Consider the following 17,691-nt stretch of genomic DNA (forward strand, 5'->3'; position numbering starts at 1 on the left):
ATGACCTGGGCTGAAATCGAGAGTCAGACACTCAACTGACTGAGCCACCCAGGTGCCCCATTTATATGACTTTCTGAAATGACAAACCTATGGGGATAGAAAAGTGATGAGTGGGTTTCTGGGGGTGCTGTGGAGAGAGGCGACTGACTGCAGAGGGACATGGGCAAATTTTCTCGGTGAAGGCACTCTTCTTTATTTTCATGTGGTGGTGGCTACATAGCTGTGTTTTTGCCTCAATTAATAGAACTGTATATACATTTATTTATGTGTCAATTTATTGTATGAAAATAACATCTCAGAAAGTCTGATTACTATGTATGATAATATAAATATGTGTGTGTGTGTGTGTGTGTGTGTGTGTGTATAGTTTTCAAAGTATGCCTCTGTGTCAGTGACAGCACAGAATCATGCACTTACCTGTATGCTGACCGGAAGCCCCAGTCCCTGGTTGTCAACCACAGCTATAGTCATGACAGTCTGGATCACCAAGGCAACGAAGGTGTTGATTCCAAATATCAGGGCATAGCGTTCCACGCTGAGGTTAACAGCAATCTGAAATCTAACATTGTACAAATGGAAAGAGCTTTGAAAGCATACGTATGTGGGCTTTTAAATACAGAGCAAGGAATCGTGTTGTTCCCAAGACTTGACTCCCCTCAGGAAGCCCAGGCTTCTGTTGACAGTTTCTTGCTAAAAGCTCTTCTAGCAGAGAAAAAGGAGTGAAGGGTAAATGAAATAGTGAAGTGTTGTATTTTCACATTCCATGTGATGTGATGTATTTTAAGAATTTAAAATGAATGAACCTTTTCTAAAATTGAACCAAATATTCCAAATGTTCTGCAACGAGGGAGCACTGAACATCACTGGATGTGGCTATGGTTTATCAGTCACTTTTTAACTTAGACGTATCAATGAGTTAATCACAAGCCCCTTTGATGAGTTTTTATTTATTTGGAGATTGTTCACTGGATCACTGACTGTCTACGTTAGCAGTTTCAGAGTCTAATAGGGGATTTTTTCTCTGGAAAACTCACAAATTATTTTCTTTCACAGTTGATTCAATCTGGCATTAGTTCATTTTAAATAATTTATTGGGTTTTTAATGTTAGCCAGGCAAGACTGACATGTATGCATTAGAATTGTTCCACCTAATTTAGCTAAGACATTTATAACCTGAATCTATTTAAAAATATGAAAACAAATGGAAAGTTTTAACTATTTTCACATCCCCTCCCCAAATCCACACAGCAAAAAACAATCCAAGCATTTAAAAATTATGTGATTCAATGAAAATGTATTATTTCAGTGCAAAAACTTACCAGTTAAACATAGCAAAGCCCATAAATAATCCTAGATTCCACAAAGTGAATATAACGGGTGGTCCAAATAGGCTTTATATAATTTCGGGATTTTCTTGCTCAGCTAACAATTGTTCCTTTGGAAAGAAATGTTACAGGAGACAGATGCTTTTGAAACCTAGATTAAGCCAAATGGCAGATTCCCTTTTAGTGTGCAAATTATTCCAGGTTGGAATCTTGATTTAATACTTACAGATGCTTCAACAGCTTATCAGTGATTACTTGGTTTGGGATAAGACCTTTACGTGTGGTGGATTCAGATGGAGACATAATACTGACATCAGGCTGACCGTGGCATTGAATCCTAAGATTTTTTCAGTCTAAACCCCAAAACTACCTGAAATTCTGACTAAAATCTTTTGTTTTTTAAATTTTTAAACATTATTTATTTTTGAGAGACAGAGCATGAGCAGGAGAGGGGCAGAGAGAGAGGGAGACACAGAATCTGAAGCAGGATCCAGGCTCTGAGCTGTCAGCACAGAGCCCAGTAGGGGGCTCAAAACCGTGAATGGTGAGATCATGACCTGAGCCAAAGTCAGATACTTGACCAACTGAACCACCCAGGCACCCCCTGATTAAAATCTTATTTCAAAGCTCCTACTGGATTATTTCTATGTAGGAGGCATAAAGCAACCACTGCCCAGGGCTGGTAAGTTCTTGGAAAGAGAATTGTATCATGTTCATCCGTGAGGCATTTAGCACTAAATACAGATGAACCTCTGAGATAGTCTATAATTTTATAAGATAGTACCACTTTGAAATTTTATTTGATCATTTATGTTCCACATATTGTGAAAATATAGGATTGGCACTTATCAATTTACCTTATAACTTAAAGGAAAGTAATAGCAATGTTTTCTAAAGCATTAAAAAAAAATTCATTGGTGTGCTGGGATGGCTCAGTCGGTTAAGAATCTGACTCCTGATTTCGGCTCAGGTCCTGATCTCACATTTCATGAGATCAAGCCCCACATTGGGTTCTGTGCTGACAGAATGGAGCCTGCTTGGGATTCTCTCTCTCCCTCTTTTTGCCCCTCCCTCCCTCATGATTTTTCTCAAAAATAAATCAATGAACTTTAAAAGCACATTACTTTGTGCCTATAAAAAATAGAATGGTTAAATTAAAAAAAAATCAATAGCCCAAAGTTTTTTTTTAATATTATATTATTGTATTCACTTTTTTTTTCCAAGAAGTGCTAACCAAATGCTTATTATGAAGCAAAAACTAGGGTAAAACACCAAGGTATACAATGAACAAACTTGATTCTATCCTCACAGAGCTTATACTCCAACAGGGAATATTTAACTGTTACCAGATAACTGCTTTGACTAATATTTAATTAAATTTATCAGTTTTTATCATGAAAAAGATATAGGTAGTAAATATCTTTTTGTAGAAAAATCAAATTATTTTTTATGAACTTCTTGTATCACGTGATGGTTGAAACCATGGCTGGTCAATTATCTTAGAATTCCTTCCAAATCTGAACACTAACCCTTTGTACTAGAGATACATGTATCCAACACTTGCCAAATTTATTTGAAAATTTTCTTAGAAGCTGGAGAAGTAATAAGATGTAAATGGAGTTAGAGTGATTGGATTCACCTACAGAGAAAATGATATTCAATCAGTATTCTGAAGGTGGACATGTGTGTGATAATTTCATTCAGCACCAAATTTGACAGATCTATGAAGTTAAGTTCTCTTCTTTTCCCCACGGTAAGTGTGTATCCTGACATTAAGATACTATCTGTTGAGCGCTGTTCAGTAATTAGATAATGTAAATAATGTAGCCAAAGTTAATTATGTCTAAAATAATTCTTCACTAAACCTAACAGTCACCTGACTGAATGGACAAATTAGATGATCACTGAGTTTTATGTAGAATGCTCTGAACATACCGTCTGGGAAAACCCTGATGGTCAGTGTATGAGTTCCATCGTCACGGGCTCCCAGAATCGCAGCATTCTTACTATTCGTGTGACTTACCCCTCTACTTCTGTATGTCTATAATAAATCATTCTGAGAATTTATCAATACACCAAAACATTTGGGTTGTGTTTTTTTCCGAAACCATCTCATATTCTGACAGTTAATCTAGCTTTTTTTTCCTTCAAATTTTCTTATTTGTTTCTTTAGTAGAACAATATTGACTTGCTTCATGGTATGCAGTAGAAATGCAGATAGCTGTGAACCAATCTGTTCTGAAACATTCAAGAATAATACTTTTATCTTTTCATTGTGTAGAAGCTGTGGCCAGGGACAGTACAAATAACTCTGAAAAAATATTGTTGCTAACTTTCAGGTTCTCCATTTTCTTACATATAGCCATTGAGCATTAAACCAAACGGATTTAGGTTTGGCTTGAGTTCTTTTTCCTAATCAAGAGTTAGATTTTGAAGACAAAACAAACAAACAAACAGCAAAACAACACAAAACAATTCCAAATATTTTCTAGAACAAAAGTGGGGGAAGACAGAGATCTCGTTAGGATGTTGAAGGTCAGAAAAGACTGAAATAACAATAAGAAAGTAACAGGGTAAGCCAAAAATCATGCTATCCCATTAAGAAAACATAAGTATAGTCAAACTTCTGAAAACCAAATAAAAACAGAAAATCTTAGAAGCAGCCTAGAGCAAAATTACCATCACATTTAGGGGAACAGCAATGAGAATGACAACTAACTCCTTAATGTAAGCTGAAAGACAATGGAAGGATAAATCTTGAACATGCTGAACGGAAAAACAAAACAAAATATAACAAAACACTATCAACTAAGAATTCTGATCAGCAGAACTGTACTTAGAAATGACAGTAAACTTCATTTTTAAATGCATAAAATTTGAGAGAAATTGTCACCAGGAGGTTTGTACTACAAGAAATGTTAAAGGAAGTTTTCAGGCTGAAGGGAATCAAGAGCAGATGGAAACTTGGATATAGAAAGAAATGAAAAGTACTGAGAAAGGTAAATCTATGAGCAAACATAAGACATTATTTTTTCCTGTCTTCATTTTTAAAAGATAACTTTCGGTTTATAGCAAATGGAGTAATAACGTATTGTAGGGTTTATAACAGTTACTGAAGTACAATCTGTGAAACAGTACAAGGGACAGGGAGTAAATGGAATTATGTTGCTCTAAAGTATTTATACAAGAAGTGGTACAACATTAATTTAAGGAAAACTGACGAGTTAAGAAACCTAATCCCACTAAAGACATAAAGACTTGGGGCGCCTGGGTGGCGCAGTCGGTTAAGCGTCCGACTTCAGCCAGGTCACGATCTCGCGGTCCGTGAGTTCGAGCCCCGCGTCAGGCTCTGGGCTGATGGCTCAGAGCCTGGAGCCTGCTTCGGATTCTGTGACTCCCTCTCTCTCTGCCCCTCCCCCCTTCATGCTCTGTCTCTCTCTGTCCCAAAAATAAATAAACGTTGAAAAAAAAATTAAAAAAAAAAAAAAAAAGACATAAAGACTTAGCCAAGAAAAACCAGTACAGGAAATAAAATGGAATTAATACGAAAGCTCAATTGACTTCAAAAAAAGAATAAAGAAAAAAACAGAACAAAACAAAAAAACAAAAAAACAGAAAAAGAATAAAGACAAATGAACAGGTGGGACAAATACTAAACAAATAACAAACTGGTAGACTTAAACCTAAACATGTTACATGGAGTTCATGGGTGAGCTCCTTGAACGTGTAAATTCACATTTTAAATTAATATTTATGGTTTCTTGGATATGTAAAGTAATGCTTTTCATCAAATTTGGGAACTTTTTGGCCATTATGTCTTTACATGTTTTTTTTTCTCCCTCTTTATGTTCTCTTCTTCTGGAACTACATAATGCATATATTGATTCACTTCATGATGTTCCACATGCCTCTAAAAAAGTCTAAGGCCAAACAGCACATCCAAGATTATGCAGCTGATAATGTTAGGTCAAGGAAACTATTTCAGCTGCTTGCTTTATCACTGATCAACTTCCTAACTAAAATGAAACACATCGCCACATAGGAAAGGAGGAGCTATACCTACCTAATCCTTTAGGCAACACTCATCACCTCTTCAGCTCATTTTCTTTCCTTTTTCATTAATCTAGATAAAATATTTCCTACGTTTAAACCACTGTGTCATTTGACATTTATTATATTCATATGTGGTTTTATAGAACAGCTTCGCCTTTACAACTGCTCTGAGGCTATTCGATGAGTTGTTTCAAAAAGAAATCGATGTGCCATGATTATTCAAGCAGGTAGGGAAAATTGGGACCAAAATCAAAGTTCAGAAACTGGAACACTGGTACACTGTTGGTGGGAATACGAAATAGTGCAGTCACTATGGAAAATAGTGCGGAGGTTCCTCAACAAGTTAAAAATAGAACTACCCTACAATCCAGAAGCTCCCACTTGGGAGTATTTATCCAGAAGCATCGAAATCAGGATCTAGAAGAGATATGAGCACTCCCATGTTTGTTACAGTGCTATTCTCAATAGCCAAGACGTGAATAAAGATAATGTGGTATATACACACACATGACTACTATTTGCCCTTAAAAAGAAGGAAATTCTGGGGCGCCTGGGTGGCTCAGTCGGTTAAGCGGCCGACTTCAGCTCAGGTCACGATCTCGCGGTCCGTGAGTTCGAGCCCCGCGTCGGGCTCTGGGCTGATGGCTCAGAGCCTGGAGCTTGCTTCCGATTCTTGTGTCTCCCTCTCTCTCTGCACCTCCCCCGTTCATGCTCTGTCTCTCTCTGTCTCAAAAATAAATAAAAAACGTTATAAAAAAAAATTAAAAAAAAAAAAAGAAGGAAATTCTGCAATCTGGGACAACATGGATGAAACCTGGAAACATTCCATTACATAAAATGTGTCAGTCATAGAAGGGCAGATGTTGCACGATTCCATTTATATGAGGTGTCTAAAGCAATCAGATTCAAAGAAGCGAAGAATAGAAAGAATGGTGGTTTCCAGGGGCTGGGTGGAGGGGACAATGAAGAGTTGCTACTTCATGTGTATAAATACCGATCTTTCAGTAATGCAACGTAAAAAAAATTTCTAGCGGTCTGATGAACAACATTGTGCCTATGACAGCAATACTGTAGTGTGCACTTAAAAGTCTGCTAAGAGGCGTAGATCTCATGTTGTGTTTTTACTAAAATAAAAAAAAAAGAGGACTACAAAATAAAAAAAATCAATAAAATTATTCCATTAAGTAAATAAAATATAAAAAAAGATAAAAAACCAAAATGTAAGGGCATATCACTGTTTATTACTTGTGAGGACGTTGAATTTTCTTTGCCTGATTAATAACTTTAACCAAGTCCCAAGAGAGAGCTGGTTAAAATAAGAATATAGTTGTATTGTCTGTTATTTTTTTTTAAGTTTATGTATTTATTTTGAGAGAGAGAGACAGAGAACGAGAGAGAGAAAAAGAGGAGCAGAGAAAGAGGGAGATAGAGAATCCCATGCAGGCCCTAGGCTATCAGCATGGAGCCCGACACAGGGCTTGAATTCAAAAACAGTGAGATCATGACCTGAGCTGAAACCAAGAGTCCAAAGCTTAACTGACTAAGCCACCCAGGTGCTTCCCCCCGCCCCCCCCCCCCGTTGTTGCTTACATTTAGCATTAAACATAACATTGCAAATGCCATCCAGAAGAACCGGAAGAATAAATAAACATATTTTGTTGCTTCAGATTTCGATAAAGAAAGAAATGACAAATACTTACGCTGCTATCGTTACGAGAAGCATGTAACTTGACTTGAATATCAAAAAACCGGCATAGCACACCCAAATATTAGTTGTGTAATGCATGAGAAGCAGAGAACCTGCATCTGCCGCTGAGAAGATCGCCAGAGCCAGCTCTCCCAGGAGGTTCCAACGGACTTTCACACAGCCCGCTGTGAAGGCTGCCAGAGCCCCTGGAAAGAAAGGAATCAACGTATATTACATCTTGTCATTCCGTGCATAACAAAGTAGCGTGCCGCTTTGTTAAAATTCACATTGGATAGAAATTGAAGCATTTCAGGGGCGCCTGGGTGGCGCAGTCGGTTAAGCGTCCGACTTCAGCCAGGTCACGATCTCGCGGTCCGTGAGTTCGAGCCCCGCGTCGGGCTCTGGGCTGATGGCTCGGAGCCTGGAGCCTGTTTCCGATTCTGTGTCTCCCTCTCTCTCTGCCCCTCCCCCGTTCATGCTCTGTCTCTCTCTGTCCCAAAAATAAATAAACGTTGAAAAAAAAAAAAAAAGAAATTGAAGCATTTCCAGGCTTTGGTAAAAAAAAAAAAAAAAAAAAAAATAGACTTATCGTGAACATCGATTGAATGAAAATCACTTGATCTGGCTTTGTGAAGTGTACATAACTTTTCCTCTTAAAGTTTGAAATAGATCAACTGAATCTGGGTGTCCATAAATCACACACTGGAATGGACCCGTAGAGCCCAGTTTTTCCTTTCTTCTTCCCTTTGCAGAGGATAAAACTCAGGCTCAGAAATCTGGTGTCAAACAAAAACAAATTCAGACTTTGATAGGGAGAGGCTTTATTTAGAAGAAAGGCTTGTAATAGAACACTCTGATTGCCAAAATCTGCAAGCATCTTGAAATCAAACAGAAAAAGGATTTTCTTTTATAGGGTAATCCTTCCCTATAGGGCAAGCAGACATAAGCAGGGTCTTTGAAGGGGAAGCTGGACAAGCAAGGGGAAATGATCAGAGGAGTCTGATAGGAAAGTGTCCCGCTGTGGTCAGCTAATTTTCAGGAGAAACTGATGGGGGCTGGGGCACATTCCGTATTGTGTCGTGTTTACTCAGAGTTGTAGAAGGCAGAATGTCCAGGGATCTGTAGTAAGGAGAGGAGTCTGACTAAAGTTCAGTCAAGACGAAGCAGACTGTATGGAATGGTAAATTGGGAATACTTGGTGACCTAGTGAGACGCCAAGTTTTTCAAGCTGAATGCCAGCTCTTGCTTCCATGTCTTTCTCTGTGCCACGTTACGGCTACTCTAGCAAGGAGAGACTCGCTCTCAGTGTCCCTGTCTCTGTTTTATCTTCTCTATAACACTGATTTAAAAATTTCCTCAAATTCCTGACAGGTACCAAACTTCTTTTAAAGAATTCTCTCTATACACTTCACCACCATTTGTTGGTTTGATCATTCACCTTTATACTTGTTCACACATTCATTCACCTACTCACCCATCAAATGTTTTGGAGCTTCTCTGTGGAAAAATGTGGTAAATGTTGGATCCTTGCTCTTGAAAATAGTATAGCCTACTGGAGAAATTGGATCTATCAATTTATGGTGTTAATAAGAGTGCAATAAGGATTGTAAAAACACTGATTCTAACTCAAATTTAAACAAGCCATAACCCAGTGGTTCTCACATGGGTCTTTTGCCCTTCAGGGGACAGATGGAAATATTTGAAGACAGTTTTGGTTTTCATGACTTGGCAGGGGTGGTGGTGGTGGTGGTGGTGGTATGCTAACAGGATCTAGTGGGTTAAGACCAGTGGTGCTGTGGAACATCTTACAATGCACAGGACAGCACCATCCCCCCCCCCCCCCCACCCACGACAAAGAATTTCCCCCACCGAAATGTCAGTGTTGTTGAGGATGAGAAACTTTGACCCAAGCCCAACATGTAGCCCCTAGACATATCCTTAGGACAAATTGATACAATGTGCATTATATACACGTTCTTATAATGTGTTCCTATAACGTGCTGTGAACAAAGTAACCATTTGTCAGGTTTCTTACTACCCTTAGCTTTCTTTCTTAAAGACATGGCTTAGTTTACATGAGGTCTTAAGTCAGCAAACCACTCCTTTTTCTCCTGGTTTTACCTAAAAATTTGACACTAATTAGGATCCTCGCTATCACAAAGAGACTAAAGAACAGCTGTGTTTAGGGGGCTTTTAAAGAATAAACTTTATGAACACTTTACCTTTTCTACACATTATCTGAAGAAAAGAGGATTTTTTTTTTTTCTCCCTTTTCTCCAGGAGCAAGTCCTTAGAGAGGAAATGGGTTTAAGGTAAACAAATACAAGACCAGGTTTCTAGGAGCCAAAATGGAATTTTTAGAAAGGGAAATGAGAAGACTCTTACCTCAACAATGGACCCTGAAATGTTCAATAAATATGTGGGTGTGGAACACCCCAACTTCAAAAATAATATCTTCAAAGTCTTATTTGATGTGAAAGCTTTGTTATGTCAGGAAAATCCATGTGCGTTGTTGGGCTCACTTCAAAGACAGCTCTGACCTCTACCCTTCTGACTTTAGACCATTAACTCTTGTGTCAGCCCACCTTCCCTCACTCTTTTCACCTCACTCCCTTTGGAAAAGTATTTCAAACTGCACAAAATAGGTTCTGGGAAAAAGGAAGAGTCCGTGGACAAGAATCTAAAATTCCCCCAAAACTGCTGTAGCTTCTCAGCCAGGAGGGAGATTTTTCAAAAAAAGGAAGCCCAGGACAGGGTTGAAGGGTGAATCTAGTGGTACAAGTTGGAAACCCTCAATCCCCCAGAGACCTTCTCAAGGTCATTCAGTCTTGCTGCCTCTTTCTTGGTGGACAAAATGCAGTATCAGAAATCCATCTATGGGTGAATAAGGTTGAAGCAGACACTTGCCAGTCAGCTCAAGGAGAAGCAATAAATACTCAGAAACACACATATTCTCTTGGAGGGCCCGCCTCTGCCACCTTGCCATTTTCTCCATAATCAAAGATTACTATTGGGGTGCCTGAGTGGCTCAGTCGGTTAAGCGTCCGACTTTGGCTCAGGTCATGATCTCACAGTCTGTGAGTTCGAGCCCCGCGTCGGGCTCTGTGCTGACAGCTAGGAGCCTGGAGCCTGCTTTGGATTCTGTGTCTCCCTCTCTCTCTGTCCCTCCCTCGCTCATGCTCTAACTCTCTCTCTCTCAAGAATAAATAAAACATTAAAAAAAAAAAAAGATCACTATTTGTTAAGGGCTATTGTGGAGGGACACACTTCTTATTGGCTCTTACTAAACATTTGAATGAAAGTATAATACATATGAAGGGCCAGAGAGAAAATTATACAATACAATAACCTGGCTGCGGAGAAGAGATAGGGTAGAAGATTGTAAGAATCCAGGCTGGATTCACTATTATTCTAGAAAATATTTGGATATGGTAGGTAATGGGGAAGCTGAGTATGGAAAATAACCTTAATCAGAAGACAACAAGCTTTGGCAAATTCCCACATGTAGAATGAAGGAAAGATCTAAATATATTATTTAAGTTGTCTTGATGGGAACCTTTGAAATGGTAAAGTAGCTCTTAGAACAGTAGCTTTCAAACTTCTTTGACCATAGCCTGAAAAGGAAATATATTTCATATGTCCACTGGTACATTTATATGTGAGCGTAAACAGAATTTTCATAAAATGAAACTTATAAGCTGCTATGGTCCCTATTCTCTATTCTTTCTATTCTATTCTATTCTATTCTATTCTATTCTATTCTATTCTATTCTATTCCATTCCATTCCATTCCATTCCATTCCATTCCATTCCATTCCGTTCCGTTCCATTCTAAATTTTCTATTCTGTTCTTTGATTTAAAAATGCTGGTTAGAAATCCACTACATTAGTCTCAAGATCTATAAAGGCCCAAATAGTAAATATTTTAGGCTTGTGGGCCACATAGCCTCCTTTGTTTTTATTTGGTTGCTTGCTTGGATTTATTACTTTTACAACCCTTGTCATATATTGTTTTTTTTCCCCTTACAACTTCCTCTTAAAAATGTAAAAAGTATTATCTCTGGTGGGCCATGGGCCATCGTTTGCCCACTTCTATCAATGGTTTGCAAACCATAGTTTAAAGGCTAGTGTTACAGAGTGGTTAGAGAGGAAAGTGATTTGGTAGTTTTACCTTAAACTGTCCAACTCTTTATGGCCAGTGGGACACAAATTCGCAGTCCCTATTTTTAGGGGTGGATTACACTATTTTCCATGGATAGTTTTGTCAATCTTCCCTTAAATTCATTGCCTTTTTAAAATTTGGTGACAAAAGCTCTTTTCGGTTTCGAAATATTTGGTATTCATTGTTGACATCTCTACAACCAATCTCTCCGAGACTATGACTTGAAAGAATATATTTCCGCCACACTGAAAAGAGAAAGTCTGGTGGACCTACCTCCAAACGTTGCAAGGGCTTCTACTGCCCCATTATAGATGAAAGAATTTTGGGATGGTGCCTTATAATCCCACAGGATTTGAACATAGTTCAAAACCTGGTTAAAACCTGCTGTGGAAAAAGCCCACCACAGGGACCAGTAAAAAAGATGCTTTGAGGAGTAGCAACCCTTCAAATCTTGGAACCACTGCACAAAAACTCTCAGCGTTACATTTCCCGGCTTTGGATCGTTCAGCGGATCGTCGTCACCCAGGTTCCCTGAAAAGGTGACTAATCCTTTGCAGACTGGTTTGCGGTCCTTTTGTGGTTCCTTTGAGAAAGCATCCTTTCCCGGTGGCTTGGGAGGAGCTCCTTTGCCGGGTTGTACATGAAAAAACATGCTCTTCTCAGGCATTGGTAGGAACAGGGAGAAAAGAAGGGCCACACAGACAGAGGCCAAGGATATGACGTTGAGGTAAAAGTACGATAGGCTGGCCAGGGATACCAGGAGCTGGGCCAGCACCGAGGCCACCGTGTAGGCCACCAGGGTGACGCTCCTGCAGTAGCCGCTCACTTTCTGGTAGTGCTCCGGGCTGACCACGCTGTAAATGTAGGCATAGTAGGCCACCTCGGAGGCGGAGACCATCCCATAGAAGAACTCTAGCACCTGCATGGCTCTCAGTCCTTGACCAAACACAAGCAGCAGCCAGGTGACGACGAAGCTGATCCCCTGCAGGATAATGACTGGCTTGTAGCGGACGTAGTCGGTGACGATGAACACTGGGAACAGCAGTGCCAGGTAAGAGTATGTCCAGATGGGAAAGACCTCTTTTGTGATCTGTGAGGTTAAACGGGGAGGGTGTGAGGACACAAGCACGAGGAAGCGGAACACACACCTGACATATATCTTATCCACATGATGCGTATCCATCCCAGGACGCATTGCTGGGCCCCCGTCAGTTTGACCCTTCACAGGACTTTCTGACAATACGATGGAAAGCAACGGGCAACTGAAACTCAAGGGAAAGAAGTCCCCAAATCATAGAAACTCATAACATGTGGGTTCCTTCCTCCAGGTATAAAGAAAGAGCGGTTGCCATTCTCAGTGATCTGCTTCTTACATTTTTAAAATGTAATATGATCTGCATATGCTCGCCAGGCTGGGAAAAGAGGCCCTAATGCATATACTAAGCTCAACAGTTTTTCCGGGGTGGTTCAGGGCTGCTCAGGTGCTGTTCCTGTCTATTTAAGATAGTTTCTTCTCCTTCAATAAGGTTAAAAGGAATGTTTCAGGCACTGGCAGAACCTGACCATATTTACCTTTGATTCCCATCAGTATGTAAAATGTGCAGACCATCAGGCTGTCGTCTGGGTGATCAGGAAAATATAGAACAAATGACCAGTTCAAGACTCAGTATCAGAAGGGATCTGTTCTTCGGTACTTCTGCATTCTTGGCCTTACTTTCTTGGGCTGCTTTGGAGGACCCAAAACCCAAACCAAACTGCTTAGTGTCTTGTCTCTCTCTTGCTCAAATCGGCTTTGGCCACGATTTTCCAGGGAACACTGGTTATATCAGCAAATCATCTGAGCCCACCCACAGTACATGATTATTTCCGCTTCTGTAAGCGGAATCTACAGCAGATAGAAGATGATGTAAAGAAGGCTGGTAGACCCTCTTTTGGGGTCTCCCCGACCCTCTCAAACCTTAGGATCTCAGATCACTGACATAAACCACCCACTTACTGAGCCTAGGAGTGCCCTTTGTTTTGACCTAATCTGTGCCCTCACCCCTTGAGTTCCCAGGTCCCCTTTTACCTACGTGTTCTCACAGTTTGGTAGAACGTTATTCTTGCTCTTCCTGACACTCAGGGGTAGTCACTAACCTGGGAGAAGATACGTCCCAGATCTGCTTTTTGTGACTGTCCCTGGAGTCTAAATCCAGCCCGGGGCTCTCTCCCAGCCAAACCTGTCTGCACCTAATGGCATTCAAGACTGGAACATGCTTTTCTTATTGGGAGGGAAAAGGGTGGATTGGTTCACAAGGCAGTTTCCTTGGCGTCGGGTAGGGACACAAGCATGGTTTCTGGGAGAGGGTGGCCAAGGGGGATGCAGTTGTTATGCCCCATTTGCTGAATAACCAGCCCGTAAAACAGGTGTGACTTCCCCCCCCCCCCCCCCCCCACCGAAGAAATCAAACTGATACAGGGCTTTGTCTGGCCTTGTTATTGTTCAGTGGCTTAAAGTGGTGGTTCTCAAATGTTCGCGCAGATCAGATTCTCCTGGAGGGTTTGTTAAACACCAGACATTCAGACTCTGGAGATCTGGGGTGGGTCCTGAAAATGAACATTTCTAACCGGTTTCCCAGTGATGCTGGTGCACTAGTCCAAGGACCACACTTTGAGACCCACTGACTAACAGGCTTCCTAGGATTAGATCCTATGGCCTGACTAAAAGCTAACAATGGTCTTAATATCGATATGTAAAGAGGCAAAAAAAATCTTCGGAGGACTTTTTCAGATGCTTTTGCATAACTTTTTCCTTCCCAATCTTACACTATCCTGTAAGGTTTATATTTATACCTAGGGATGGCTTTATTTCTAAAGGTTCATGATAATCAGCAATGACGTCCTGGAGTATGATTTGTGTGCAGCTGGAAGACTGTTTTGGATTCACCCCATTTTTGTTGAATCAAAAAGTTTTACATTTTTGCACGACAGACATGCAGAAATTATTAAGACCCGTTTGTTCGCATTTGAGTTTGCGAGAAGTTCTGATATTTTGCTTCTACCCAAAACTTTAGACGCCGGTTTTCACAAGATGTAAAACTAAGATCAACATGTGAGTAATCTTACCGTGCTGAGGCTTATATTTTTATCTGGTCCTGCTAAATAAGGTACAACAAATGGTTCTGATGGTTTCATCATTGAGAAAAATCCAAAGCAGCAGAGGATGACTGTGGGAAAAACCCAGGAATGGCTTGGTGATGTCTGGCAACAATTCATGGATGGTTACGCTTAAAAAAAAAAAAAAAAAAAAGCAAGTCAGAAATCGATGGTTTCTTTTCATAAAACTTGTGTTCTCTTCCCCAAGTTCCATTTGTCCTTTGGTCCCAAAAAGGAAAAAACGAAAAGCATTGCGACAGTAAATATATACCACAGGTCAAAATGCAGGAACTTGAGTCTTGCCTTTGCATTTCTTGGTTTAAAGAGAAAACTGATGATTATTTGAAAACACTGCAGTCGGGATTAAATTTCATCTCAGCTGGAATGGCAGGGTCGCTGATGAAAAACCAGTTCCCAGCATTGCAAGCCAGTCAGCCATGCTCTCCTGTAATCTTTCATAGTAGAAAAAAGTCAGGGAATTTCTCCTATGGTGGAAATCTTGGGCCTGAGATAAGATTGGTGGAGTTTTGATAGACACAGTTGCTAAGCAAACGTCTGTTTCATGGTCCCCATCCTGAGCCTATTACCCTGTAGTGGTTGATGACCTGGAAATTCATTAATGAATGCTTGAAAATGGTGAATAAAATAGCCTTTGGGGGAGTAAAGATTTATAAAGCGGATAGACCCCTTGCTTCTTCTAAGCATTGAATTCAAAGTAAACATTGGTTTAGCATCAGAAGCCTCAACTAATTAAAACTGTCATCCACCCAGGTGATTTGGATTGTTTGTAATACCTACTTTCAGAAGAATTACATGACAATATCGCATCATGGATGAAATTCAACGGTATTTAAAAGTATTTTTCTGAGTTGATACTTGGTTCCTGCTCTACTTTTTCCCCCACTTATGTTGCTAATACTGAAATGTCAGAACTTCCGTCCGGGAGGATAAACCTTAAGGCTGGCTGACTGAAGGAAGACATGGGTAGCCTGAAGAAAGGCAATCCACTGCTCTGAGAGAATCTCCCTTGCTCAGTCTTCGACCGTTTTTCCTCCCCGAAGCTTCCTGACCCTCTCCAGCTCCTCTCCTGCCTTAGTCTATGTTCTGTCTCCGTTACAGCCCTGGCGAGGCATTATGGCATGGAAGTCAAGGGCAGGGCTCTGGAGTCAATAAGGTCCACATTCTTCTCCGCTGCTTACAAGCATGTAAACTCTGGCAAGTTACCGGGTCTCTTTGGTACCTCGGATTTCTCATCTGTAAAATAGGGAAAATAATACCTACCTCACGTTGTGGAGACTACCCACATCAGTCCATGTTAGAACGATGCCAATCAGTAAGCCTAAACTATGCAGTCTGCAGGGTGGATGGCCTTCAGAGGCACTGATGTATTGACATCCGTATCTGCTAGTTAGCCTGGGAGTTCCGTGGGGGCAGGGATTCCTTTTTGTCACCGAGTCTAGCACAGAATCATATATATCAAAGGTCTCCCGGAAGGTGTCTTCAGCTCCTTGGTGAAAGTACATCCGTTGGACCAAACAGGGTTTTCTAACTGAGCAAAAAAATTCATATAATAATGAGATATTTCCCAAGTGTTCTGGTTATTTAAAGTTGTCCTCTGGAGTGGGAACTATAAGCCACCACTGGATTTTCAAGAATATGGAGGCTACTCTGAAAATCGTTTTGGAGTAATGAAACGGAATTCCTGGTGAGAAGAACACGGGCTTTGCAGTTGAGCAAATACAGATCTCCGATCCACCTTTTAAGTTGTGTGACCCTGGACAAGTTTCTTAATGGACAGAGGCCTCAGGTTTCCTCACCTGTAGAGTGGATAACTTCCCATTCTACCCCAAGTGTTGGCAGCCAGGGTGTCAAAGAATGTTGAACTCAAAATGGGTGGATTGGTTGGTTTGACTAGACTATGGAATCTGTTCCACCGCGATGGAAGGATTCACATAGCAAGTGATCATGTGGAGAAACAGCTACAATAAATCTTGAATATGGAATTTGGACTGCGGGTGTGAGGATGGGCTCCAAGTTCGCCCCCTGCTGGTATCTTCGCTTATTGCAAAAAGACGGTGTCATTTGATCTCTGGTGTTTTGCCTGCACAGACCTTCTGGATTGAACTGCTTGCTCTGTGGCCTGTAGAAAACTAATGGCTCCCTAGAAAGAACCTTGAAACACGAAGCATACGCTATTCCCTGATATGAGGTCTCTGCTGAGGTTGAAGGGAGCAAAGAACCCAACGTGAAAGATGCAAACATTCCTTCCTCGGACCTTGTTAATTCCAAGGCATTTTTCGCTTTTTAAAATTAATGGCAGAGTTACTGCTTTAAAAAGGGACGACTACTGAATTTACAATCCCAGGTTATCTTAGTGGTGTGGTTGTTAATAGTTCAAACAGATGATAATTCGTAGTTGATTTTTAACCTGTTGCTTCAAAGGTCATTGGAAATCAGTTAAAACGTTACCAAACGGATGCTTCGATTTGCTCCTAATTATGTCAAAACGCAAATTTCTAGTCTTCCTGAGGATGTCGGGTGCATCGAATGCAGTGGGCTTCTGTTTCGGGACACAGGGCTATTTCAGCTGCTTCAGGTGGGGAGTCCTGCCGCTTTGTGGAGCTGCTGTACTGGAAGGACTGGGTGGGCATCTAATAGATATCCTGGCTATTACTGTGCCGTGGACCTTCTGATAATAGGGTTTTTTTTTTCTGTTGTATTAACTAACCATAGCTGGCTGAACTTACTTGAATTCCTTTACCTCTCCTAGTCCCACTGATTACAAGAAGGTAACAATCATCTACTTTATTGTTTCCGGGGAGTAAATGAGGTCAACAGGAGAGGACTGGGGCTCTGCGTAACACGATAAATACCAGGGTTTTCCCCTAGCCTTTCTTTGAGAATCTGCTCTAGTCCCATGATTCAGGAAGTCACAAGACCAATGAATTGCTGATAACGTTAACAGCTCATATTGATAGCCCCAGCTAAGGTGAATCATTGATCATCAGTACAAAATGTATAAGTAATTTCAAAATTATTTTAAGAGAATAAGAAGACACTGAAAAGGTAAGTTTATGGTTTGAGATTAGATTTTCAAGGAAAACTATTCCTTTAAGGACCTAAATAGTCTGAAAGCCCTTTATAACTATTAACTTACATATGAAAGGTCATAAGTCATACGTATTTGCCTTTTAATCAGGCCTTTATGGTCAGGCCATTACGGAGAACACTTGGTCAGTTTAGTTAGATTCTGCTCCAAATACATGCTGTCCACACCTATTCTTTTCCATGATGTTTTACTAAATTCAGTTAGCATCGTCTCTAAATTA

At 40.4% G+C, this 17,691-nt stretch overlaps 1 protein-coding gene across 3 annotated transcripts in view; it reads right to left on the reverse strand.

Annotated features, from left to right (window-relative positions):
- The window catches only part of LOC112867318 (thiamine transporter 2-like), a 44,411-nt gene that overhangs the window by 13,634 nt on the left and 13,086 nt on the right, over positions 1-17,691 (reverse strand). For all 3 annotated transcript variants that reach the window (XR_015255603.1, XM_086719839.1, XM_086719838.1), the window contains 4 exons: positions 14,333-14,493; positions 11,501-12,317; positions 7,079-7,271; positions 418-559 (listed from right to left, as the gene is read on the reverse strand). Coding sequence is in view for 2 of the 3 variants with exons in the window: in XM_086719839.1 (XP_086575965.1) it covers positions 418-559; positions 7,079-7,271; positions 11,501-12,317; positions 14,333-14,482 (1,302 nt within the window). In the remaining variant the exon portion in view is untranslated. The remainder of the gene's footprint in view (positions 1-417; positions 560-7,078; positions 7,272-11,500; positions 12,318-14,332; positions 14,494-17,691) is intronic.

The sequence above is a fragment of the Puma concolor genome, chromosome C1 (genome assembly GCF_028749965.1).
Source record: "Puma concolor isolate L17-30 chromosome C1, mPumCon1.1.hap2, whole genome shotgun sequence".
Taxonomy (NCBI): Eukaryota; Metazoa; Chordata; class Mammalia; order Carnivora; family Felidae; genus Puma; species Puma concolor.